Below are 27,965 nucleotides of genomic sequence, written 5' to 3'. Positions count from 1 at the left end.
GGCAGGATTGAGAATGGAAAGGGTCGTTAGCAAGCTCTTGGGACCCGGAGACCAGATCTGACACATGAGCTTATTTACTGCCCGTCTCTGGTGACAGTGAGGGGCCTCTAAGAGAGACTATACCCTTAAATTCCAGGAAGGCTCACTGGGAATTTGGGTACTGTGAGGGCAATGTGTGCTATTGCACAAAGGTACCAAGTATCCTTTGGCATCCTTCACACCTACAAGCTCAGATTCTCCATAGGTTCCCTGTAAAAGCAAGGATGAAGAGATGGCTCAGCAGTCAAGAGCACTCCCTGTTCAGGGGCTGGAGAGATGGCTCAGTGGTTAAGAGCACTGACTACTCTTCCAAAAGGTCCTGAGTTCAATTCCCAGCAACCACATGGTGGCTCACAACCATCTGTAAATTCTGCCTTCTGGTGTGTGAAGACAGCAACAGTGTATTCACATACATAAAATAAATAATTAAGAGCACTCCCTGTTCTTACGGGAGCCCCAGGTTCAGTTCCCGGCACCCACAAGACCACGCCACGACATGACACAATGGCTCACAGCTACCTGTAACTGTAGTTTCCTGAGGAGCTTCTGCAGACACTGCACACAGACTCATTTCATACATGGAGGCAAGCAGTCATACATACAAAATAAAAAATCATAAGTAAAACACTAAAAAAGAGAGAGAGCCAGAGGGCACCTGGGCACACTTTGAGGAGGGGCTGTGTCACAGTGTTACAGGGCAGGAAAAGTGTAAAAACCAAGGCTTATCATGAGTAAGGGCAGGGAGTGAACAAAGGTTGGATTCCTCGTTAAAGAGAGGGTACAAGTAGTTTTACAATCACGTTAGGAATGAGAAACAGGCTCAGGGGAAAAGATGAGCAACTGACTGCATGACGATGCTCTGGTACACCACAACAGGGGGAGCACCCAACAAAGTGGGGGATGGTCACTGAACCAGAACTGAAGTTCAACCTGCCCAGCTCTTACCATCCAAGACTTGTTCTTCGGTTATCTCATCAACTCGGGCTGGACACCTGGCAGAGAAACCCTTTGATGTACAGCTGCAGGCCCCCTGCAACAGACGAAAGAAAGGACTGACAAGATACAGATCATGTCAACGATAGCATCGTCATGGTGCCAATTGCTGTCACCACCGCTCCGTCTGTCTCTCATCACCAGCTGTGGACAGCATCGTTTTTTCTTCACTGTTTAATCTATTAATTCATCTGAGCATTTGGAGGGTGGAGCTGTTTGGCTCTTTACCCCAGAGGGAATGTGAGTCAGGTAGCGAGAGAGGCAGAACCTCAAAGCATCCCTCTGCCTTGTCATTAATCATGTGGCATCTGGAGAGACACTCTGTTCCCCTCCCAACCCCTCTGGACACCAGACTGTGAAAATCCACCAGGACAGGAAAACCCACTGGATCCGTTTACACTGGAGGCATAAATAGCATGGCAGCAGAACACTTGTGACGACCTGAATGTGTGGGGCACCTGTTCTCAAGGAGCCCAGGAAACATTCATAACGCTCCATCACATTTGTCTCCACTACATCTCTATGAAGAAGAAGCTAGTGTCACCTGCTTCATTTTCCATGTGAGGAAAGACAGCAGCAAAGAATAAAATCACTTGCTCAGGATGACACGGGAGACTAACTCTGGTTCTAAGGACATGCCCAGTGGTCTCTGCTAGCAGCCCTCGTCCCCGCACCAGTTTAAGGTTATAGTCTCCAAGGATATCTGTCCTTAGATTTCACATACTCCTGGAATTCAGGTTTAATTGGGAAACATGAATGTTTGGATGAAGAAGAAACAGCTTAAACAAAGCAGTGTAACGTCAAAGGGCAAGGTGCTCCCCTGGTACGCCACATTACATGTGTAGCTTGGAACACTGATGTGTAATACTTTCAGGTTATTTAAAATTAGTTGTGCCTGGTGTGTGTTTGGGAGCATCTCTGGATGGCAGTTTAGAACACAATTACTGAAATCTGCAAATAGTCCAGAAACAAGCTGGTTCTAACAATTAAAAGGTCCGGTGGGCAGCTGTGTCTAGAACAGCAGCCCCACACTGCCTGTCCCTTCTCGCCCAAGCTGGGCTCCTTCCCTGGGCAGACACGTACCTCACAGCCACATCTTTGGCTCTGGATGTTTTTCATCTTGCGAACTAAGGTCAAGTAGAAGCCTGTGCCAAAGCAGTTCTTGAGGAAGAGCGGAGTTCCAGAGCAGTAGAGCCTTCCCTGAGAAATGATGGCTATGCGGTCACCAAGGAGGTCTGCCTCATCCATGTGGTGAGTGGACATGATGATGGTTCTGCCTGTAGGGAGGAGATCAGGGTGGTTACCAGGCAACCTGGGTAGGTTGTACAGTTATATGGTGCCCAGAACTTGGAGTTAATAAATAAGAACAGGGCTGGAGAGATGGCTCAGGAGTTAAGAGCACTGGCTGCTTTTCCAGAGATCCTGAGTTCAATTCCCGGCAACCACATGGTGGCTTACAACCATCTGTAATGGGATCTGACGCCCTCTTCTGGTGTGTCTGAAGACAGCTACAGTGTACTCATATACATAAAATAAATAAATAAATCTTAAAAAAAAAAAAGAACAAAGTAGCTAATTCTGCAGCAAGCATAATGGAGAAATGGTGATAGCAGCTGATGTATCCTAGCATCCTGCACACTGCAAATCACTGTTACATACAGTGTCTCTGCCCTGTGTCTCAGGTACGACTCAAACAATTTGACGTGTGTGGGATACCCTCGTCTTGGTCTCATCACTGTCTGTATCACGGATTCCACAAGTACAGTCTTCACATTGTTAAACACTACTCTTGTACTCTGCAAGCACACACGCAGCACTTTCTTGTTAAGTGGAACTGTTATTAAAACGAGGTGATAAGGATTTTAACCTGCAAACCTTTAGGGAGGGGCATGAGAAATACAGTAAGAATGGGGTGGGGGGAGCTTCCAGGCTGGGCCGGATGAACCGTACAGCTGCCTGCACAGGCTCTAGGAGTTCTGCCTGATGTTGCTTCTACATGTCAATCCTATGGAAGGTGCTGGATAAACAAGTAAAAAGCCCATTTTAAGACACTTTCTTCTGATGCAGCCTTCTGCTGTTCTGGACATCCAGCCCCATGTTCCTAACACCCGATCTCAGGAGGTCAGGCAGCAGCTAGGGAGCTTCTTGGGATGCCTGTAGGTCCCTTTAGCCAGAGGGCGATTCCACTTTTCCAAACTGGAGGACTACAGGTAGGAAGAAATTTTTGTTTTGTCTTGTTGAGATAGGGCTTCATGTAGCCCAGGCTTGCCTTTAACTTGCTACACAGCTGAGACTAATCTTGGCTTTCTGCTCTAACCTGTCTCTACCTCCTGACTGCTGGGATTACATGCATGTACTAGGCCTGGTTTGTGAGTGGCTGGGGTTGAACCCGGGGCTTTGTGCATGCTTTGTCAACGCTCCTAACCCAACTCTGGACTGTTTCAGCAATAGGCTGCTTCACTCCTTGTTTCCAGGCTTTCCCTTGAACTTGGATTCACTGGTGGTTGCAAGGGCTGTAAATGGCATGAGACAACGGGACTACCGAGACAGCGTCAGTGAGAGCATGGGGTACTGAGCAACAGCCCTTACCTGAGCGATACTTCAGGAGCAGGTCCCAGATGGAGCGTCTGGAGTAGGGGTCCACCCCAGAGGTGGGCTCATCCAGGACCACCACCTTGGAATCTCCCACAAAAGCGATGGCAACAGACAGCTTCCTCTGCATGCCACCTGGAGGCAGAAGGAAGATGATGACGCAGTATCGCAGCCATCTCCACAGGAGGAAGAGGAAGGCCCAGAGGTGGTCACATATGGAGGCTCTTTAAATCTGGCTAACAGCTTGATACTGCCACCACAGATATGCCTACACTGTCAGAAGTCAGATAGTATCATTCCGGCTCCATCAATGCTGGAAGACCACCCTTGCCTCCTAGCACCTGATCATCTGAAAACTGTGCCCTTAGCTTCTCAGAAACGTAAGGAGCGCTCCCATTATAAGGCCCTATCCCAGTGGTTCTCAATCTTTCTAATACTGAGATCTTTCGAGTTGTGGTGATCCCCCCATGCCCCCAACCATAAAATTATTTTTGCTGCTACTTCATAACTGTAATTTTGCTACTGTTATGAGTCATAATGTAAATATCTGGTATGTAGGATATCTGAAAGGTGGGGGAGGGGTCATGACCTACAGGTTGAGAACTGCTGTTCTTCTACCCCAGCCTTCTGCTAAGGTGCACTGGCAGGCAATGGATGCGCCCGCTGTATGTGGCCCTGTCTCCTCCCTATACCAAGCACCTGAAAGGTCCTGAGCTTCTTCATTCCTCTTGTGGTGGAGGCCTGTGTCTTCTAACATGGCTTCCATCTCAAGCTGGGCCTCCTCCCAGGACCTCCCCTTCAGCTGGGCATAGAACAAGATATGCTGAGCCACCGTGAGGCTGTGGGAACAGGACAAGGAGAAAGGCAACAGGCTAAGCAATTCCATTCTGAGCAGTTCACCTTGGAAAACAAAGATGACTATGAAGAGTTAGCCATCAAAAATTTCATCATGGTATTACTTGTGACATAAAAGTGAAATGAGCAACCAATCCTACCCAAAGAGCTAATGAGAAAATTACTCACACAGTTCCTTTGTACAATGGAACACTATGTGAACATTACTTCTTAAAGGAATATGTAATCACATGGAGAAATATTTGTAACACCTTAGGTTTAAAATGCAATTCTGGGTCTGGAGAGATGGATCAGTGGTTAAGAGCCTTTGGTTGCTTTTACGGAGGACCTGGGATTGAGTTCCAGCACCCACATAATGGCTTACAACTGTCTGTAATTCCAGGTCCAGCGTATCCGATATCCTCTTCTTGGGTACCAGGAACACATGTAGTACACAGACAGACACTCAGGTGAAACACCCACACGCATAATAAAATAACTCAAAAGCAATCACGCTTCCAAAAGGTGGGGTTACAAAATTGTATGTATAATTTTACTCTCCCTTATAATTTTTAAATCTTTGTGCATGTCTACACATGCAGAGAAATGTCTGAAGAATCGTATCTGGAGGTGTTGACAGGATTTCCTCTGGGCTTTGAAAGGACTGGCGATGGTTTTTTTTTTTTTTTTTTCTTTTGTATTTATCTGTCTTCTCCCCTTCACCCCCCTCCTTCCCTCTGGAACAACTAAAGTCAGGATGTAAAATATGTTTCAATTACAAAGAAAGAGTGGGGGAAGAGAGAGAAAAAAAGGGAGGGGAGGAGGAGGGAGATGAGGGAGGAGGGGATGGGGAGGGGAAAGGAAGAAAGTGATTGAAGAAGAATGGGAGAAAAGATAGAAAATTCAAGCAAGCCAACATGAAAGCCCTTCCCCTCCCAGGGCAGTCTTTAGCACCAGGGGTCCGCATGGAAAGGAGCCAATCTCCTCTTTCTGGTTCCTGCCAGGTAGTATTTTGGGGCAGGTAAGGGAAAGTATCATAAAGAGGTTACTGTCCCTCCTCTGGCTGGGGACATCTCAACTCTGATCACCAGGAGCACAGCCTCACATTTGGAGGGACAAGGGCTTCGACTGTGAAGACCAGGCGAAAGCATTGCTAAGTTGAGCTGGAAAGCTGTGTGTTGGGTGTGGAGTGAGAACAGGATACAGGCGGCTGAGCGTTACTATTGCTCGGATGAAACACCAGGACCAAAGCAACTTGGGGAGGAAAGGGTTTGTTTGACTTATACTTCATCATCAAAGAAAGCCAGGACAGGAACTCAAGCAGGGCAGGAATCTGGAGGCAGGAACTGATACAGAGGCCATGAGGTTTAAAATGCACTTACTGGCTTGCTCACCCCGCTTTCTTATAAAACCCAGGACCACCAGCCCAGGGGTGGCACTCCAGGGGTGGCTGTGCCCTCCCCCATCAATCACTAATTAATAAAATATAGGCTCGCCTATAGCCTGATTTTATTGAGGCATTTTCTCAGTTGAGGTTTCTTCTTCTCTAGTGACTCTAGTTTGTGTCAAGCTGACATAAAACTAGCCAGCACACGGTTTCCAATATTTCTTTCCAATAGATACTTTGTTTTCTTGTGATGCTAGGGGTGGAGTCCAGGGTGATGGACAGGACAGGCAAGTGCTCTACCACAGAGCCCCACCCCTGCCCAGGAGTACCTCAACTCCAGTTCACTTACTGATGAAACAGGATGTTGTGTTGGGGACACATGCCCAGGTTCTGGCGCACTGCATCCAGGCTGGTTTCAATATCTTTTCCTCCAATGAGCACAGTTCCTGACGTTGGTGGCAACAGACCTGTCAGGATGGACCTGCCAAACACAGGGTTAAGTGGTAGAAGAGGTTGTTAGGACTCACCAGGGGATGAGGGCAACCCCACACAGGTCAGAAGGATGCTTGCCATGATTCCTGCCCCATCTTTCTGTCAAGCTCAATCCTGTAGTAGCTGAGGGGCCTAGAACATTTCCACACAGGGTTTACTTAGGCACCAGTGCCTTGCTTCAAGTCCTAATGCCCAGGACCACAAGGGTCTTCTTTCTCTACTTTTTATTTCCTAGTGCTCTAGAGCCAGTATGAAGAGTCTCAGGGGTTCCCAGCCTCAGACTCCCCATCTTCACTCAGCTGTCACTGCAGTGGTCAGCTGTAGTGTCCATTATGATGGTATGTCAGAGCTGTGTTTATGGATGTGGTCAGCTATCGTGATCACTGTTGTTTTACTCTGTGGTCAGTGGCCGTGTCCACTGTGAAGGTCTGTCATAGTGGTTGTTTGGTGGCTATTGATGTGGCTAGCCATTGTGGTCACTGTCATGGCCACAGTTGTGGTCAGTTAAAGGGGTTTAAGGCACAGCCCCACTGCTTTGCCTGGGCGAGCAGCCCTTGACTGTAGAGAAGCCAGTCGTTGACTTTACAAAGCCAGGGTGAGGATGCTGGGAAGCTGAGCGGTGTGTCTGCTGACTGGCTGACCACAGTCAGGTGTAGGAATTATAACTAACAATTTAAAAATGTAACAAAGTTGTGATTTTTTTTTCTTTCTTCAATTATACAAAACATGACTCCTACCTGCTTCGGTAGTTGTCTAAGTTAAGTGAATCAAACACACTTTAAGAAAAACAAACAAACAAACAACGGGCAGCAGCACCAAGTGAAACTTAAAATGTTATGTTATTCCCAGCATTAGGCAGCACTTGTGTTCCGACTCCTAGGGAAGTTGAATTTCTGCACTGAGTGAAGTAATATGTTTGTCTTCCAGAGGTCCTGGGGTCTTGCATGGAGCTTCCTGTTCTCTGACCACGTGAGTTAGCAAGGAGATAGCCCTAGGATGCCACACCCAGCTCTGTCCCCAAGTTCTGATAAAATCACACGCTATCTGAACCTGTACTTAGAAGCTGAAATCTTTGTTGATCAACCACTAGAGGGAAACAGTGCCAAGCCCAATGGCACCAGCCCCGCATTCCATTCCCATTGAAAGGCCTAGGAGCACATTCCAGAGCAGGGTGTACACCACTGTTCCTTCCCCGGGCTCTGTAAGCCAAGGATTTGATGGCTGCTGTCACATGGCTTGCAGACCCCTACCCCTCCTCCACCGGTCCACTGGAGGTCCGCACTGGAGCCATGACTGCTTGTTCTCAGCAGGTGGCGCTCGGGCCCCTTCCAGAACTGAAGGCTGAAGGGAAAAGTCCACGCAGAGCCGCAAAGCTTTCTGCTCTTGGCCTTCTGCCAGGCAGCAAGTCTACTCCACTGTTCTCCTTACACTTTCTCAAAATGTAACCAGCCCCCATCAGAGGTCCCACACCAGCACTAAAGCATCCTGATTATTGATTGGTAGGAAAAAGAGTGCTATGTACAAACAGAGTAAAAACAGAGGCGTTCTAGGCCTGGGACATGGGCAGCCATGACTTTAGCCTCACTGTGGGAGGTGTGGGAGGTGTGGGAGGTGTGGGAGGTGTGGGAGGTGTGGGAGGTGTGGGAGGTGTGGGAGGTGTGGGAGGTGTGGGAGGTGAGAGATGTGGGGCCAAGGAGAGGACTTAGGATGTTAGAAAATAGCCGGAGACTGTTGAGAGGTCCTGGCTGAAACACCTACTGACCCATCCAACTCAGTGGCTTCAGGAAAACCACTTAAACTCTGAATGTCCAAGGGGGTGATAAACTTACTCCACCTTCTCTTACAGATATTAAATATAAATGAGTGGCTTTTCAATACTGCAGCATGCTTAGGGAAATCTTTTTTTTCCCCCCAGAAGTTGGGCATGGTATGTGTTCAAGACAGGGTCTCACTATGTAGTTCTGACTGTCCTGGAACTCACTATGTAGACCAAGGTGGCCTTGAACCCATAGAGTTCACCAGCCTCTGCCTCCCAGGTGCATCACCATGCTCAGCTTTCCCCAGAGATTTGGGACCAAAAAAAAAATAGTGTGTTTGTTTGTTTCCACCAAAATTCAGTGAGGAAGAGCAGACTGAAGTTATTGGAGAGAGTGAATCCAGGGGATGGGATGGGAGACAGCCTCTTTGCCAGAGAACTCACAAGGTGGTGGTTTTTCCTGCTCCGTTGTGACCCAGGAATGCGGTGATTTGGTTCTCATAGAAAGTGATGTTAAGGCGGTCCACAGCTGGCCGGCTGCAGGGCTCAAACACCTTTACCAGGTTCTTCACACTTACTCCAGGTACCAGCCCTGGGAGCTCACGCTCAAAAAAGGAGGCTTGGAGGGGAAAACACATGTCAAAACACCACATGTTAACGACTCCGGGCTTAATGAACATAGTGCTTTCTTCAGTTCTGTGTTCTGTCTGTAATTTCGCCTGCTCACATGGCTGTAGCTTTGTAAAGAAGATCAAAACAGCAGTAGTAATCATTGCACTGACCATAGATTCCACACTCACTGTGAGTCGGGCACTGACCGTTTCCAATGCTTTCCAACAATTCCCTCGCTCCACACATGTAGTCCTATAAGTGGCTATTACTAGGCTCTTTTCTATAGGTTAAAAAACTCAAGACTGGGAAACATCAAGTGTTCTATCAAGGCTACATGGTTTATAAGTCCCATACCCAACTGAAATAGTCCCTGTCTATATATTTTGTTGACCCCAAGTTCCGTCTTTGCTTCCAGGCTCAATCTGTAGGATCTTCATAGGTTTCTGGCACCAGCTCTTACCCCTCAGGCTCCAGGACAACTACTCTTCCTCCCTAGGCTTCCTGTCCTCTCCAGTATTGACCCATTCTCCCCCTCCCCCTGACACGCCTCCAACATCTTTTTCTGCAGTTCACTCTATAGAGCCCAGATTACTGTTAGAGTATTAATAATTAATTATGATAATTATAATTATATAATAATTAATAATTCGTAATTGATACTCTGTATTAATTAATTAATACTCTCTTTCTCTGTCCCCATCCATTGCATTGTCTGCCTGTGCCACCTAGCACCAATTAAAGCTGAGATGGAAGCAGCATCTTCGGCTCCGCTCCTTTTAGGCTTAGCATACCACTCGGGGAGGAGGGTCTTCTAGATGTACCCCAGCCTGCAAACCAGCTCTGTGAGGATTCAGGTCTCCAACATCAGCTCGAGGGGCACCTGGAGGCTGGACCCTCTCGTGCCAACATAAGGCTAAATTAGAATTCTGTGTGCCTCTCTAAACCCAAGTAATGCATACACTCAGGGATGAGAAACTTTAGAAGAATTAGTCCAACAGTGAAGACAAAGCAGCAAAGGCCAGGGAAAAGAGTCTTATGTACCCTGCCCATCAGCCCAGGAATGATTAGGTAACTTCCACCGCCAGGAAAGGCTTTTGATGGTTGCAGTGAATGGGCGCTGGGTTTGTAAACCTTGGGTGAAGTGCAATCAGCTCTGCTAGACTCTTTCCCCCCACTTATTTTTGTCTTTCCTTGTAGCTCATATCCGCTTCAAGTCCCAGTGACCCAAGTCATTGTTCTGACTAAATCCTCGGAAGTCAGCACATTCGTGCAATTCACTTGGGATTTGCCTAACAAGGGCACAAACACACTACAGACCTGGGATCTGCTTTCTCCAGGAAATATGCACTAATGTCTGGCTTGGACCATTCATTCCCCTCTTGTGCAGCTGGACATCAGTTCAACACCAGTCAAGAGAGGGAGTCAGCTTTCTAGCTGACTAGCTGACTAGTTTGGCTCTGGCACTGCTGAGGCTGTTTACCTTGGTTCTGGTCTGCTCTTTTTGGGGCGTGTGTGGGGGGAGGGTGTTTACCATTCATCCCTTCTGGGTGCTCCGGATCCTCTATTTCCTCTGTTAAGGGTTCAGTCTTTTCCAGAGCCCTTTCTTCTCTGGTAGAACAACCTGAACCAACCAGACGCCAATGTTACTCTTCAGGAGAGACAGGAAAGAAGAGGAGGGGTAAAGGGAACAGACTTCTTTCCCACCACAAGGTGGGACAGCTCCCTCAGGAGGTGGAGCCATCGTTGCTTTGAGACCAGTCTCCTGCATGGCCTCCAGCTCTGACCTACTGCCAGGCTGTGAGGTACTCAAATCTGATTGTGCCATTTTCACAGAGCCCAGGGGGACTTTTTAAATGGGCGCCTTGAAGCTGGAGAGTTTTGATTTACTCTGGTTTTTGTTTTTGTTTTTTTTTGTTTTTGTTTTTGTTTTTTTTGGAGGAGCTGGGAATCAAACTCAGAACTCCCTGCTTGGTAGACAAGCATTCTACCACCAAGCCACACTCGCAGCTCTCACCAAGTCCTTTTAATGTGGCAGAATCCCCATGTCAGAAATTGTAATAAAAACAAAAAGATAAACAAGCTGGGCTTCAGTGGTGGTGCACACCTTTAACCCCAGCACTTGGGAGGCAGAGGCAGGCAGATCTCTGAGTTCAAGGCCAGCCTGGTCTACAAAGCAAGTTCCAGGACAGCCAGGGCTACACAGAGAAACCCTGTCTTAAATGTTGTTCTCCTTAGATTAAAAAAAAAAAAAAAAAAAAAAAAAATCTTACAAATCAAAAAATCCACCTCAGGATTAAATTTGGAATATGTTCGTTTTCTTTAGCCTATGACCTGGTCCTTTTTGCTCCAACTAAAACATGTCAGTCATGTGAACTTTAAGCAAAAATCCATCTATAGTGCTATGGTGGGTAGCTAGCTTAAATCTGAGTTTGAGAAACAGTTCCCTTTAAAAGGCCACCTATTTGGGCATTCAGAAGTGTTAGGGTAATATCAGGGTGGAGTCTCAGTCTCTCTCTCTCTCTCTCTCTCTCTCTCTCTCTCTCTCTCTCTCTCTCTCTCTCTTTCTGACACACACACACACATATACCACAACTTCTTTTTGTTTGTTTGTTTGCTTGTTTGTTTTTCGAGACAGGGTTTCTCTGTACAGCCCTGGCTGTCCTGGAACTCACTCTGTAGACAAAGCTGGCCTTGAACTCAGAAATCTGCCTGCCTCTGCCTCCCAAGTGCTGGGATTAAAGGCCACCACTGCCCAGCAACTTTTATTTTATTATTATTTTTTTAATGGGATTTGGTCTAAGGGGGGGTCAAGGACATCCTGGAAAAGGAAAAGGCAGAAAGGCGACCCAGCCAGAAAGGAAGCAGGAAGAAAAGGAAGCCACTAGCACCAAGCCCTTAGGGCTCTGCTTCAAGTACTGGCAAACACCTGGGAGTATTCTCAGTGTCTGCCAGGACCTCTAGATTTGCAGGATGTGAGAGAGCAGCAGGCTGAGGTTTAGTGGTCTCCATTTCCTGAAGCGGGTTTGACTTTATTCTCCACAATTCCTGAGGTCCACACGCCAGCTATCACACTGCCCGCTATCAAGTGCCCTCACGTGTAATAAAACAGCAAGGACAAAATCTTTTTAAATAATCCCTGGAGTGTCATTCTCCTCATGGAACGTCCTCGCCTGTTCTAGCTTTTGCCCCAGTGTCCAGTGGGATTTCAATAGGAAATTGATGTCTCTGACTCTCCATTTCTTCAACTATGAAAAGGGGGGGGGGGGGGCGGGTAGGGAGTGACTCAGCTGCTCTCTGATCTTAGGCAGTATGAGGGATTATATTTATTCTAGCCTAGGAAACAGGTGAAAAGTATTTCACTTCTGTCAGTGAGAGTGTATGTGTCTTATTTTCAAGAAACATATTTCTCAAGATTTTTTTTTCTTGAATAGCAGAGTAATCTCTTAGGATAGTAGGGTGGTGGTTGGGGGAGAGCATGAGCCCCTGTGTTCACCAACATTAGTGACATTCCAGGGATGTTAAATATACCTATTTGAGATGGATTGATGATTTTATTATAGTGGACATTTAAAAGTTTGTAGATAAACACGATGCACAAAACAATAGAATGGGAAAATACCGGCCTGTCAAAATACTGTTTTGTGAACTATTAAAAAGATATATAAAGAAAAATACTTGGGGTTGGGGAGACCCTCAAAATACCAATGAAACAAAAATTTATACAAGCTTTTTAAAGGCTCCAGGTTAGATACCTTAACCTGGTATTTAAAGTTAAAGAAAAACTAAATACCTTTGTTAGGGCTTAAAGGCTAAATTGTGTCCCAGGCCCAGTAATTCACAGTGAAGCGTGGACAGGTGAAGGGTGAACTCTAACACAGGAAAGCAGTGCTTTTTTTCTTGGAACCTTCAGTTCTAGGAGAGACTGTAGCTTGTAGCGCTAGAGAAGTGGTTCTCAACCTGTGAATCCAGACCCCTTGGGCAACTCTCTATCTCCAAAAATATTAAATTACAATTCAAATCAGTAACAAAAATCACAGTTATGAAGTTGCAACAAAAATCGTTTTACGGTTGGGGGTCACCATAGCACAAGGAACTATGTTAAGGGATGCAGCACTGAGAAGGTTGAGAACCACTGGCCCAGAGTTTCTCTGCCTTCTCAGAACTCCAAGACTATGATATGAGGTTTTCCTTCTGACTTCTAGAAATCTCTAGGCCCCCTGTTTTGTTTAGGAAGGAGGATAAATTGTATTTAGGAGGCATTGTCAGTCAGTGTCCCTCTTGCCTTCTTCAACCATAAGAAAGCCTTGGAGATCAACAGTGCAGCCTCAGCCTCGTCTTCAGACAGTGAATTACAGAGAGTGGATCATAATGGCAGAGAGGAAGAAGGCAGCAAAAGCTGAAGGCAAAGCTCCCTTCATGATTCCTAGATCTCTGCTTTAAACTTTGGAAAAAGGAGCAGTGGTGGCGCACGCCTTTAATCCCAGCACTTGGGAGGCAGAGGCAGGTGGATTTCTGAGTTCGAGGCCAGCCTGGTCTACAGAGTGAGTTTCAGGACAGCCAGGACTACACAGAGAAACCCTGCCTCAAAAAACAAAACAAAACAACAACAACAAACTTTGGGAAAAGGCATTACTTACGAAATGGTGCGCCCTTTTCAACAGGCATCTAATCCCCTAGGACCAACTGTCAATTTTCCGCCTTTCACTCTGGCTCTGGGACTCATCAAAGGTAAGCTTGTGGACACTGTGACACTGTGACATCCTGCACCCATGGCAGGCAGCTGACAAGCAGGAATCATGCCCTTGTCCAAGGGTCACCTTGACACCTTGACAAAGGGCCACACATCTTATACATACCCTAGAAGTAGTTTCAGTCCTGAAGGGTTTCTGTTGTTCTTACTTTTGCTTTGTTTTATTTGATTTGTTGGGTTTGTTTTTTTTTTTAAGATTTATTTATTGGTTTTATATAAGTACACTGTTGCTGTCTTCAGACACACCAGAAGAGGACATCAGATCCCATTACAGATGGTTGTGGGTTACCATGTGGCTGCTGGGAATTGAACTCAGGACTCCTGAAAGAGCAGTTGGTGCTCTCAGCTGCTATTTCAGCTCAGGATTTCTCTGTTTAGCCTTGGCTGTTCTGGAACTCGCTCTATAGACCAGACTGGTCTTGAACTCACAGAGACCCTCCTGCCTCTGTATCTCAGGTGTTAGTATTAAAGGTGTGTATCACCACCACTGCCCAACTGTTTTAATTAAAACAAAACAAACAAACAAACAAACTTACCTTCACCTCCAAGCCAATAAGACTCCTGTAGAAGGAAGTACCAGGGAAGTGGGGTTCCATAGTCTCCTGAAAACAGGAAAACAAAGAGAAAAGAGTGAGCCCCATCCCCCCACATCACACAAGCCCCACAAACACCCAACTAAATCTCAAATTCTAGTTACAGGTATTCAGAGTCACAAGTCAGTACGTGGTTACCCACAGCCTTCAGACAGACCGCTCCTTTCAATAGTATTTTAATCAAAATACCATGGGTTTTTTGGGGTGTTACCAGCAACAGTAACCATGATGATATTGGTTGACATCAGTTTTCCAAGAAATAAATGTTTTTGAAGAATTGAATCATGTCATTTCTTTTAGCAGTTCCCAGAAAACAATAGTTGTTGCTGATCACAAATATTTGCAGGACTCTACTTATATAACAGGCATATTGTATATTTCCTGTGTATTACATTATTGATTTCTGAAATCGACCCTAGGAATTGGGCATTAATATTAGTCTGCAGGATGCTGAAACTGAATGTACTAACTTTGAGCCATTTGCCCCATACACAGCTAATTAAAGGTAAACACAAGAATTCTAGCCCAGGCGATCTGGTGATAATATCAGCACTCCTAACTCCCCCACCCTATTGCACTGGACTCAGCTGTATTTTAAGGAAAAAGGCTCCTAGTCTTTTGCCACTTTTTTCCTCCTTTAAAATGTTGATTTTTTTTTTTTTTTTTTTTTTTTTTTTTAAGTTTTTTGAGACAGGGTTTCTCTGTGTAGCAGCCCTGGCTGTCCTGGAACTCACTCTGTAGCCCAGGCTGGCCTCGAACTCAGAAATCCACCTGCCTCTGCCTCCCAAGTGCTGGGATTAAAGGTGTGTCCCACCACCGCCTGGAAAAATGTTGATTTTTTAAAATAAAAATGTGGACATTACTTATTTTTTCCCCTATATGCTTATCAGTTTTTAAATTGTGTGTGGGTGTGTATACCTACATGTAAGTGTATGTGTGTGAGTGTAGGTGCTGAGGCCTGAAGAGTCAGATCTCGTGGAGCTGGAGTTGTAGACTGTTGTTTTGAACCAGCTGACATCGGTCCTCAGAACTGGATTTGGGTCCTCTGGAAGAACAGCAAGACTCTCTACTGCTGAGTCATCTCTTTAGCCCTCAATGCTGTTAAAAGAGTCATGTGTCATGGCTTTTGTCACTGCTAGACTGTGACTCAAGGGCAAGCCTGAATGTTTTGCTTTCCTTAAAGTTTGTTCGTTTACGTATTTATTTATTTGGTGTGTGTGCACGTGCTGGCATAGGCTCACATGGCAGTCAGAGGATGACTTAAGTCGTCCGTTCTTCTTTTAGACTTTGTTTAAGACAGTCTACCATCTCCCTATTTATGCTGCTGTTCCCATTCTCTTGACTCCCTCATGGAAGTGCTTGGATGACAAATGTCCCCAGCCCACATGGACCTTCTCTGCCTACTCCCAGGACCTTGTGCATGCTAACCAAATGCTCCAACACTGACCTACATCTGCAACCCTGGATCTATCTTTTCTAAACACCCTGTCCCCAGAACTTGGTCATATATAGGGGCTACTTAGTACACACTTGTTGATGAAATGAAAGCTTTAGCTTGGCTAAACTAACGTACAACATCCTATTTCAACACAACCAGTTTTTGTTTATCAGATCTCTTTCCAGGGACACAGGGAGATGAAACCAAAAAACCCAACAGGCTGACCCTAATTCTGGATACTCTCAGAATGGAATTCAATGGTGGGTAAAAGACAATTTTATTGTGCTTAAGAAAACACACATTTGGTGTCCAAGAACTAAGAAGAAAAAAAAAGAAAAAAGAAAAAAGACACCAGCATCCCAACCTTGTATGTCAAAATGTGGCCTTGTTTAGAAGGCAGATGTGCTCAGTAAAGTTAGGTAGAGCCATGCTGGAGGAGGATGGCCCTAATCTAATGCCACATAGAGTCTTGGTAAGATGATAGCCACATGAAGATCAGCACACAGGGAAGATGGCACGAGAACATGGAGGATCAGAGTCACATGCCTACAAGCCAAGGAAAGCCAGGTCAAAACCCTCCAGAAGCCTGGTTTTATGGGGAACATGGCCTCCCCAATGGCTTCACTGTTGATTTCTAGCTTTTGGACAATGAGATAACAAAAGCTCTATTACTTTTTTAAAGGGGATTATTTATTTATTTTATGTATGTGAGTACACTGTCTCTGTCTTCAGACACGCCAGAAGAAGGCATCAGATCCCATTACAGATGGTTGTGAACCACCATGTGGTTGCTGGGAGTTGAACTCAGGACCTCTGGAAGAGCAGTCAGTGCTCTTAAACACTGAACCATCTCTCCTGCCCAAAACTCTATTATTTTAAGCCACGCTATCCAGGGTCCTTGTTATGACAACTCTAGAATACCCATCGTCCTTCAGGGGGAACACAGACCCAAGCTTCTGGACCTCACCTAGCCACCTTTTCTCATTCAGGGTTCTTACACCTTTGTTGCTGTTTGATCCTGTTCTGTTTGTGACAAGATCTCACTGTATAACCCAGGCTGCACTTGAGGTCCCAAGTCTGCCCCAGCTGGTCCCATCTGCTTATTTCTAAGAACCATCAGCTTGTTCCTCCCAGGGACCATGCCCAGCCTCACTCTTCTCTGTCTGCTTTTGGCCACAGCGCCGAGAGCTAGACCCAGATGTCAGTGTACAATGAAGACTCCTGGTTGACATAGAGGCCATTCAGGTGAAGACTGGCCTTGTCTAGCTATTTTTTTTTTTTAAAAAATGCTAATTTGAAGGAAAAAAAAATCTAAGTTTCTGCAAAGTGAATACAAAACTTTGCAAATAGCTGATTTTGATCCAGTAGCTGATTTTTCTATGCTTCAGGTTAATTACATAATGTCCACAAATGCTAAGCACTAGCCAGGGCTTCCAGGCTGTCACAGTGAAATAGACAGACCATGTCCATGCTCTCCAGGACTCATATCCTAGGAAGAACAGCAAGTCAATAAATAAATATGTAAGGTTACGTCATGCCAGGTGGTGATGAGTGCTTTTAAAAAGTAGGCTAAAGAGTCAGGACCACGGAGGGAATACTGGCCATACAATAATAAAGATTTAGCAATCCTCAGTCCAGAAAGATCACCGAGATAAGGTGACATTTGAACAGAGACCTGAGCAAAGTGCCAAAGGGACCCTGCAGATAGGAGGGATAGCCTGGGGAAAAAGACACTGCTGGTGAAAACAGGCATGGAGGTTGTGAAGAGAAGTGAGCTCAGTGTGTTGGCTGCGAGTGGGGAGGCCACAGTGGCTAGAGCAGAGACGGGGGGGGGGGGGGTGGGTGGGTTAGGAGGTGTCAGGAGATGCAGATGATAGGAGAAAACAGATAATAAAGCTTTAGCAGGCCTGGGCTGGGACTCTGAGTTTTACTCTGAATGAGGGGAAAGGACCAGGAAGGGATTTGACCAGAGGTGTTGATACCATCTGGTCTAGATTGCAACAGGCTCCATCTGCGTACAGTGAGGGGAACACAGCTGCACTGGGAAGCTTGGAATGGAAAGTGGACCAGGGGTGACAAGGAAGCAGATTTCAGACTTGTTTCCCAATCCCTCTCTCTCTCTCTCTCTCTCTCTCTCTCTCTCTCGCTCGCTCTCTCTCTCCTTCTCTTCCTCTCTCTCCTTCTCTTCCTCTTCTTCTTCCTCTTTCTTCTTCCTCTCACTCCCTCTCCTTCCCTCTCCCTCCCCCTTCTGTCTGTCTCTCTGTGTAAGATGTGTGTGCATGTACTCTTGTGCATGTACACATGTTCACACATGTGTGGGGGTACACGTACTCATCAGCATGCACGCAGAGACTAAATGGACTGTCTCCCTCTGTTACCTCCCACCTGATCCATTGAGGCAGGTTCATCTACTGAACAGGAAGCTGTTCGGCCCAGACTGGCTGACTAAAGAGTTCATGGGACCCACTTGTCTCCATTTCCACAGCCTCTTGCAGACATGCTCAGCTTTTATGTGGGTTCTGGGGACTCGAACCCAGGTCCTCATACTTACACAGTAAGTACTTTTACCTACTGAGCCATCTCCCCAGGTGCAATGCTAGACCTGTTTCTAAAGTGGAGACAATAATTTGTTGGTGGATCTTTCACTTCTAGATGTAAATTCTAATGTTGGTTCTGAGAGTTCATATTCAAATAACCTAGAGGGGACCGAGTTTAAGCTAAACGGTTGGGCTAGACCTCTGTATCTGAAGAATCCAGTTTCCTTGACCTTTATCTCCTTGAGGAGATAAAGCAGCTTTACTTTGCTTTGCTTACCTGGAAAAACCTGGTCAAGATACCAAGCAAGCAAGCCGTACAGAGCAGCATCGAGAAGCATCATCTTCATGGACAACAGGAAACTGAACTCATCCCCTTCCAAGGGACTCTTCCCAATGTTGTTCCACTGCAGCCCCAGGCCTTGCTCTTCAAAGCGGACCAGGTACTCTGTGCCAAACCCAAACGCCACTGGAGAAATCAGGCTCTGCAATGAGCAGAGACAATAAGGCAAATGGGGGCCCAGATGTCCACAAGGCAGGGAAGGGACGAGGGCCAAAGTGTTGTGTCTGACTGCAAGGCCACTCAGGGAGGGCTTAAAGTGCTCTTCTCATGGGATGAGAATTCTGGAAATGTTTGGCAGACCTCAAAAACTCCTACCTGACACCTCCTGAGACACCTCTCACCTACTCAGTGGAGTAAAATGAAGCAGTAATGAGAAGATAGAGAAGCGACATAATACAGGACTCCAAAGGAAGGAAGCTCCTCTGGCTCTTTCTCTGCCTTCCCCTCTCCCTTCCACTTTCAGAAGACCACACAGTTGTGGGCAGAATGAAGATACCAGATTGAGCTGTTCTGAGAGACTCTCAAAGGAAGGGGGCTCAAAGTCATCATTTTCCTATGGCCAGCGAGGGCTCTAGGCCTCCTCTTAGGTTCTCTGTGCAGAAACTAATTCAGTGGCTAGAAATGATGCAGAAAGAAAGCTGCCGAGGAAGTGCCCTTGCCAAGTCGTCATGGGTGGCCCCTGACTCCTCAGAGCATACTTGCCTTTGATGAGAGGTTCTCTGTAATTTGGAAGACCCTGGATAGAGTTCAGACTATCTCTCAGCCAAAGGGGGGGAAAAAAAAACCCTCTTGCTGTATGTACACACACACACACACTTAAAATTAACTCAACCCAGCTCTTATCTGTGCTTGCCAGACCTGAAGCTTCCTGGTAGGTCCGAGAAGCTAGCTGTGGCTTCCCAGTTCCATGTAACAACCCCACGATTACCAAAATTGCCCAGCTCTGCCCACAGCCTGAGTCACAGGAGTTTCTTATTATTATCCATTGTGATTGCCTTAGAAAACTGAGCGCTATAAATAGTGGTAATTAACTTCTTATTTAACATGAGAAATAAGAGGCAGATGCCCCAGAGTTGGGAGTCCTGAGAACAGGTTCTTCTAGCAGAGAGGCAGGCAGTAGTCTTTACTGATGTAACACCTAGACTGGGAGATTCTGGGGGGCAGAAAACTGCACCCTTCAGGCCTGAGGCTGACTAGCCCTGGCTAATGAGAGGGTGGAAATGGCTCACTTGGAAACAATTAGAGAAAAGACCTATATTCATTTGGGAACTCTGAACTAAGAGGTCTCTCAAGCCATCAGAAGTCAGCTCCGAGAATCTTCTCTCGAAGTCTAATGGTGGGGGTGGGGTGGGGGCGGGGCGGGGCTCATTTCTGCAGCCTTTTTGCATACACTGCTAGAGTACAGGAAAGACACCGAGATGATCCAATTCCCTTTGGAATAACGAGTTTAATTATTGCAAACATCTTTCTGAGCAGACAGACAGTAAGGGGGCAAGCTTCCTCTCATCTGATGCTTCCCAAACAGGAAGAAAAGAAGGGTGAAGAAAAGGGGCCACCTGGTTCCCCTCTCACGTACAAACAAAGGAAGCCAGGAGCTGACTGGATTCCCCACAGTTTCCTGGGGGCACACTAGTCAAGCAGGTGTAGGAAGGTGCAGCTGCTACATTGCTTGGGGTGAAGGCTGCTCTCTCTCTGGCTCCCAAACCTTTGGGCTGTGTACTAGCCTCTCAAAGAGTCAACAGGCAAAGAGGAGCAACTTGGAGAGCAGGCCAAGAAGCTACAAACTCAGAGGAAATCTATATCACCATCTAGGGTCCTCACCACAGTCGTCTTCAGGTCGGCTGTCATCCGGTCCTGCCAGGCAAAGCACAGAATGTGTGGTAGGTAGAGGGTGAAGTAGATGACCCCGCTGCAGGCGGCTGCAAGGCTGGCCTTGGAAAAGAAAGTACTGAGCAAAAAGCACTGCATGATGGTCGCGGTGGCAAAGGCCAATAGGAACAGGAAGAGAATGAAGGGGTCGCTGTAATGGAGGATTCTTCCATGCTGAAACCAAAGAGAACACGTATCAGCGATTCCAGACGCAGGGTTCCACTCAGGATGCCTTCTGGTGTGCCCTGATGCCAGAGCCATCTGAAGCCCTAGAAGGGGCTCCTACCCACCGCTTGCTAGTCCTTGAATTTCCACATGAACACCCCAAAGCACTGACTTTTTTGTCTTACCCAGGCCCATTTGTCAGCACTAACATTTCATTTCCAAAAATTTTAACTGGGAAACCATTAGGCTGAGCCAGCTCCAGTGTTCTGGGCTCCTAAACCAATAAACCAAACCCCAACTGCCCGGGTAACTCAACCCAGTCATCGATTGCCTTCTGGCCTCTAAGTGGGGACTTTAACCAATCGAGATTTTCATTGTTGTGTTTCCCCAGTCCCTTAGGGAAGCCCTGATAATGGGCCCAGTGGTGAGACGCTACTATCATTTTGGTAAGAGATCATTTTATCAAACGCTGTTCTAAATATTTATGTCTGTACCCACAGATGTGTGTTACCCTCAACTTTGGTCTGACAAGCTTCCTTTGCTGTGGATAGTGGTTGCTGCAGAGACACATAACTGGCCAGAGTGCCGAGTCTGAATAACGCTGAGAACCGGCGGGTCATCTCTTTCAGCCTCCCACCAGCCAAGGCTCAGGGAACTTCATGGCTGACAGGGTGTGAGGAACGGAAGAGCTGGCAGGGAGAAGTGTGAAGTGCTGATGGCTGGATGTGACATGGTTGTGGTACATATTAACTCACAGCAGCCGGGGTCACCTGCACAAGACTGAGCCAGTTAACATACCAGCACTGAAGGGAAGGAAGGAGCTCAGGGGCTCCACCCCATCAGAAGAGCAATTAGCCGTTGACTGCTACTGAGGGAAAGAGAGTCTCTGACTATCCTTGTTCACGCAACAGGGGATATTTATACATCCGTGTGCACTCGGGTATCACTAAGTGGAATGGGGGGGGCAGAGAAGAAACATGAAGCTGGGGGAGGGACATGGAATGGGGTGACCCTAAGGAGGGCTGAGGGTGGTTGAGAGTAGATGGATATTATCAATATACTTTGTAGACATGTATTCAACTTTCAAAGAATAAAAATATTTAAAAAATAAAAATATCTTAATGTGACCAAGTTTGTCTTTAGGCAGTAATTATGGACCAACTCAGCAAGTTCACAGTGGGAAGGAGATAGTGTTCTGGCAAGGGGGAAGACCTGAGTGTTAGGTCTTCCAATACCCTGCAACAATAAAGAAGCGATCTACTCAAAACAAGTCTGACCCTTGGCCTGGGGCTCTGCCTCCTGACTGATCATTAGCTTTCTGAGGTTTGTCACTCACACAGGTGGAGGCATTAGTAATGGATCCAGATCCTTTGGAAGTGGATTGGTCATCCCCATCATGAATGCTTTTCATAGAACCTATGTACAGAGCCGGGCGGTGGTGTCGACCGCCTTTAATCCCAGCACTTGGGAGGCAGAGGAGGCAGGTTTCTGAGTTCTAGGTCAGCCCGGTCTACAGAGTGAGTTCCAGGACAGCCAGGGCTACACAGAGAAACCAACCAACCAACCAACAAACAAACGAAAAACCCTATGTACAGGATTCAACATCTTTCCCATTGTCTATATAGAAAATAGGAACAAACTAGCGACTTTTTCTGAACAAGCCCAATTACATTGTAGGGCAGACTGAGATGTTCAACTGTATTAGGCCTTCTGGTTCCCCCTTTAGTACAAGCCCCTATAGATAGGTCCATCCAAATTCTGCATTCCCAAATACACTCAGATCTTACCATTCTTTTCTTGGGAACACAAAGGAACAAGAATTCTGAGAGGATTTCTCAGCCTTCAGAGCAGAGTCAATTCTCACTAGGCCACCTCCCATAGTTCAGTGGGACATAGTTGAATTGTGGTGTAATGGGGACCATAGATAAGTCACACAGCAGAGCATTCCTGAGACCAAAAGGCCTCATGCTCTCCTTCCTGCATTTTCCTTCTTGTTCCTCCATCTTTGGGAACTGCCTCATCTCATGAATGGGTTCTGATCTATGAGTAAGGATTTCCCTGAATCACTGCTTTCTTCTCAATAGAGAAGAAAGACCAGTCAGCGACATCTGTCTTGAGCCTGTGAGAGCTGAGTGGAACTAATGTGCTTCTTATCTGCTGCAGCCACCATTTCTCCTTCATGCTCTTGTGCCTGCTGGGCACTGAGGGAACTGACTGAAAACCAGATAAGAGGAAATATGCGGAAGGGAGGAATGGAAGGGAGCCCCACTTAAGTAGAACCTAGGTCTGAGGAAATCTGAAAAAAGGTCACAGCTGGACTGGAGAATTTTTACTGCTCTCTGTAGAATGAATTCAACCTTCTATCCGAGCCCAGAGCGAAGTCCTGCAAACATCTCGACCGCGGGCTTTGGTGAATGCCAGTCACTCAGCCAGCCTCACGGGCTCCATCTCCCAGTTTCCTCCTCTAGCCGCTTTCCTTTCTGCTCCTTGTGGACTGAATAACAATGGAACCTTCCCATTGTCTTTGCTCCCAGCTTCTTTCCTGCACAGCAGAGCTGCGGAGGAAGGGACACGCAAAAAAAGAAGCGGGGAGTCATTTAGAGGAAAACCTTATTTTGGTGTGGAAAGCTCCGTTTCCGTCATTATTGGAACAGCATTCTGGTTCCCACAGGAGAAGCGTCTTTGAGCTAGAAGCTCTTGGTGAACACTCTCTACCTCACGTCCCAAGAGCTTTGAAGTCCTAAAACCCCCGTTCTTCAGTCAGGCTGGTCTCTGTGTCCCTTATCAGTAAGAAGTCAGCCATTCAGCCAGATGTTTACTCATGGACTCTTTTAATTCTAAAGACACAAATCACCTACTGGCAAAAGAGGTGTGGGGCAGAGCAGAGGGCCTCTGGTGGATAAGAAGGGGGCGGGGCTGCTCCTTTCCCCTCTGTGGAGCTCTGGTATTCTTTGTAAGCATCAAGCCAGGCTGGGTGGGGCGAGGTTGTTTGAATAGAATGGCCTCCACCTCAGCATTGGTTCTAAAGGCACTCTAAGATGGGTTTTGATTGACAGCACAGCCCACTGGGTCACAGTATCACAGCAAAGATAGAATGCACTAGGTTAAAGACATTTTACTAGAAAACAAGGGATTTAGATTAAACGGATATGTGTTAGTTGGACAGCATATATGAGGGGCATTCTTAGGTCAGGTAGCCATGATCCAACATGGAGTGGAAGACACTCATCCAGTCTATGGCCCTCTGCACATCTGCATACATATAATGATAGTGATGAAATTGAACAAGCTTACTGGGTCTATAACAGAAACCAACTTCCATCCGATAAAACATCAACAATTACAAAGTGAGTGTACTCATATTCCAACAAGTCCAAAGCATATGCTTCTATGAAGGAGCTAAAAATATAAAATATATTCAGTAGCAGTGTACTGTAAAACAATGTTCTATTTTCAGCTCAACAAAACAAAGCAAAGCAAAACAAACAAAGAAACAAAAACCCAACTCGCTATCACTGAGAAAAGACAGGCTCCAAATTCCATTCTTTAAAACAGAGTCCTTGGATATGTTTTATACAGCGGCAGCATTAGATTAGTATACAATATTATATATTAGCGGACCCATGCTGAGCACTGACCCCCCCATCAGTAATTTGACAAGTCTAGTATAAAAGAAAGTTTATTTGGGATGTGGGGAAGGGTTCTGGGGAAGAGAGTAGAGACAGAGAAAGTAAGGGGACAGAGGACAGAAAGAGAGGAGAGAGAAAGAAGGGGAGAGGCCAGCCAGGAACTCGTGGGGAGAGAGGAAGAAAATGGAGGGGATAGAGAGACCTTTTATACTAGGTAACTGTTGGGCGGAACCTAGAGGAACACTGACACTGGAGATCTCTGCAGGCAGAAGCATGTTTCTTGGTGAAATGAATGGCCTGACCATGAGGATGATTGACAGATTAACTGTCCAGATCTCCTCCCCTCATACCACTAATAGTGTTTGCCACAGCCTAACTGTAGCCAGATATTGGAATGATAATTCTAGGAAACACTCTTTTTAAACTCATATCTGTCTTTGAAAGAAGAGGCAACCTTTGAGCACACAACAGTTCTAAATTGGGCTTTGCTAATAGCAGCCTCCACGAGGTCGTGAAATGAACTGGAAAACCTACATAGACAGTGAGTGAGTCCCTTAGGCAAGAAGAAGGAGATGGGAAGATATCAAACAATACAATGGCTCCTTTTGGGAGGTGGGCAGGGAATTGAGGGTGCTGGCTCTCTAAGGGTTCTGCCTTGTTTGAAAGGCAGGGAATTACCCATCTTGCTGTCTTTAGTGCTCACTTAACTAGCCCAAGTGCATGTCATCAACAGGAGGAGAGCAGAAACAATGAAACCATCTTTAAAAAATGTGAGGGTCTTCTCCACCTGGCTTACCATGATGAACAGCGTCAGGAGGAAGATGCTCACTGACATGATGGAGAAGCTGTCCAGGAACCAGGTACACCAAATCACAGCATTAGAGACACCTTGGTTTTTCAAGGTCTCCTTCAGCCTCAGTTCCTTTTCCAAGACAATGTCCTTAACAGTCATGGAGACTGAGTAGATCCACGCCAGCACCATGAAGATGGGGAAACAGCGATTCAGGATGATCATGAAGCTAAAGGGAGAGGAGAAAGCAGAACAAAGATGTCTGTACCTGGTAGAGATGATGAAAGTGTTTATTGAATGGAGAGTTGAGAATAAAGTCCGGAGGAAAGGAAAGCGGGGAAAATAAATCATTGGACCTTCCCTAGGTTGAACTCTCTTAAATACCTTTCACATTTGCCATGACTTTCTTTACAGCAAGATAGTGATTTGCCACGTCTTTCTTTAATGTAAGATGGTGCCGTTCCAGACAGCCCATGTGGATGAATGCTCTATAAGTAAAGTGTAGAAATAAAACCACACCATCTTTGTCATATAATATAGATCTTTCCCATAAAGGCTTGTGGAAAAGACTGTAGACCTGATGATATAGATTGTGATCTGAACAAGGCAACAGTGCAATAGCCACTGATTCCAACAGCCATTCATAAGTGGAGTAGATCCTGGGATAGGTTCTCGGCAAGCAGGACAGATTTGACACGATGGAATCCCATTAGGGTAAGCTTTACAGGTTTTCCCTGTGAATAATGCACTGGTAAAGCCCTTGGGATTATTATCTATTGAAACTGTTGGGTGTTGTCAAAGGAAGGGCCCAATGCCAGCGTGGGAGGATAGTTTCACTCAAAATGGCCCTAGGGAGGGAACCAAAAACAACCAAAAACCATGCACTTCTGGAGTTGGCCGCCAGAGGACTCTCCCATACTGAATGACTCCAATTCACACAGGTTCTCCACACTTACCCATTTTCCTGCCAGCCCCTCCCCTTCTGACCCTGAAAGTGAACCTGGGCTCTTGCCCTTTGCTCTGCTTCCCATCTCTGCCTCTTATCCAAGGAAAACTGAATTCTGAACAGCCACTGTTATCTCTGCAGTCTTCTGCAGAGCTGGAGACCTGGTGGGCCCACAGAGTTGAGCACTGCGCTTTATTTTACAGTCTCTCCAGCTGGCAACTGGACTCTTTTCTCCACATTTTGCGGTCTCTGCTTTCCTGACCCCACAGTCACACACATCCATGCAACAGTGACTTTGCCGGTGTTCTCAACACCCGAGGAGTTAAATTCCTAAGCCAACTAGAGGTCAGGGAGTGTTTCTGACCCTATCTACCATAATAATAAGCCTTGTGAGCACCTCTCTCCCTCTGTCCCTTTCACCACCGCTCCAAAATCTATTTCCAACAAAACAGCCAGCTGTTCGCTTAGCATGCTACTGGCCAAAGGATGGACAGGCGTTCGGATGGGGGGTGGTCAGAGAGGGAGGCCAGAGCTCATTCAACACATTCCTCTACCTTTTCACCAAACATACGTCATAGGAATGTTAATTGGGGAAGGAGCTGCATTATTCTGAGGCTCCTAGGTACCAGACCTACTCGCCACGCAGTCTGAATCTGCTGATCTGGCAATCATTGGGAAAACGCCCTGACCAGAACCCTTCCACATACCAAACATACTACGAAGTGGAAATTTAAACAGCGGGCATCCCCCCTTCAACCTCCCTCCTATTGTTTGAACCTCCAATTTCCCTTTTGTACCCCCAACACCCTATCATTTTGTTTTCCCCTCTATTTCTGTCTGGAGTGCGGAGCCAGCATCTTCCTCAGTCAGAACCCTATTCTCCCTAATCTGGCCCTCATCACTGGGGTTCCTTCAGGAGACTCTGAAACCTGAGAGCACCCCCATTTGCTGGTTTTCAGCTCAGGGAGGAAGATTGAGCTCTGGGACTCACGAGTCATCCACAAAGCAGGGATAAGGCATCTGTTGGAGGTAAACACCAATTGGAGGCTCTGCCCGGGTCTGACTCCTTATGATTCCTTGCTCAACCATGTCCTGTAGATAGGCAAAGCCTCCCCAGATGTACCGGAAATCTTCGACAGGATCCGCCCTTGGACCAGGATCCCAGTACCTAGGAAGGCACAGGATGAAGGGGGAAGGATGTAAGTGCAAGAGGACAACTCACTCACTTCACAAGCCCAGGTTACCCCACAACTCAGTCCCTGGACATATGCTCCTCAAGCAGTGATTCTTAACCTTCCTAAAGCAGCAACTGTTTAATACAGTTCTTTGTGCTGTGATGACCCCCAAGCATAAAATTATTTCCGTTGCTACTTCATAACTGTAATCTTGTTACTGTTATGAATCATAATGTAAATATCTGTTTTCTGATGATCTTAGGACAGCTGTGTGTGGAAGGGCCATGACCCACAGGTTGAGAAATGATGTCCTAAATGTTTCTCTACTTTGGGTCACAGTGCTAACTCCAATAGCCATGACTCACAAGGTGGTTGCTTCCATCTACCTGGGTCTGCACAAATCATATATTCTCCCATTTAGCTTACCTTCATTGATGCATAGGCTACATTTACCCACAAGCCTCTACTCTCTACCAAATACAATTCGCCGTGAATTTTGGAGAAACCCTTCGAGACCGAACCATCACCTGTCTTTGATCTTGTTGGTCTTCTCCACCACGTCTATGTCCATCCGAATCTTGTACTTTACATGGGGAGGTAGGGAGCTGGTCCAGGGATACATGTCAGGGAATACCACTCCAGCCCAGAACCTGTTCTCTTCCAGGAGAGACAAGGCTCGTTGGATGAGCTGAACTTCATCATCGTAACTTTCAAACTTATCCAGGACCAGACACTGCAGATAATCACAAAGGTGGAGAGAGACTCAATTGTAAACAAAAAGGCAGAAGAAACTCTACTGCCCAAGGGATGGGTCCCCCACAAAAAGACCTATACACCAAATATGTATTTAACTACAGGGTCTGCCATTAATTTCTTCGTGTGCCTAGGTCTGGGGCGAGGGCCTGGAAATGATGACAGGCTCTTATCACTGAAGAGTTAATGGAGACGGTGCTGTCCAGCTGTCCAGGATGGTCCAAATATGCAAGTCCTCAAAATGACACAAATACTCAAGGCTCTCACTCCCCAGC

At 46.4% G+C, this 27,965-nt stretch overlaps 1 protein-coding gene across 5 annotated transcripts in view; it reads right to left on the bottom strand.

The window, feature by feature from the left end:
- Nucleotides 1-27,965, bottom strand: part of Abca4 (ATP binding cassette subfamily A member 4) — a 134,899-nt gene that overhangs the window by 48,079 nt on the left and 58,855 nt on the right. For all 5 annotated transcript variants that reach the window (XM_076933199.1, XM_034500722.2, XM_076933202.1 and 2 more), the window contains 13 exons: nt 27,465-27,670; nt 26,754-26,930; nt 24,823-25,045; nt 20,185-20,406; nt 18,301-18,505; nt 13,992-14,057; nt 10,237-10,326; nt 8,538-8,712; nt 6,195-6,326; nt 4,324-4,463; nt 3,622-3,759; nt 2,116-2,309; nt 985-1,069 (listed from right to left, as the gene is read on the bottom strand). In XM_076933199.1, coding sequence (XP_076789314.1) covers nt 985-1,069; nt 2,116-2,309; nt 3,622-3,759; nt 4,324-4,463; nt 6,195-6,326; nt 8,538-8,712; nt 10,237-10,326; nt 13,992-14,057; nt 18,301-18,505; nt 20,185-20,406; nt 24,823-25,045; nt 26,754-26,930; nt 27,465-27,670 — 2,053 coding nt within the window. The remainder of the gene's footprint in view (nt 1-984; nt 1,070-2,115; nt 2,310-3,621; nt 3,760-4,323; nt 4,464-6,194; nt 6,327-8,537; nt 8,713-10,236; nt 10,327-13,991; nt 14,058-18,300; nt 18,506-20,184; nt 20,407-24,822; nt 25,046-26,753; nt 26,931-27,464; nt 27,671-27,965) is intronic.

The sequence above is a fragment of the Arvicanthis niloticus genome, chromosome 4 (assembly GCF_011762505.2).
Source record: "Arvicanthis niloticus isolate mArvNil1 chromosome 4, mArvNil1.pat.X, whole genome shotgun sequence".
NCBI classification, from domain to species: Eukaryota; Metazoa; Chordata; class Mammalia; order Rodentia; family Muridae; genus Arvicanthis; species Arvicanthis niloticus.
The sequence above is the reverse complement of the archived record's forward strand: the minus strand, read 5'-3'. Positions and strand labels throughout refer to the sequence as shown.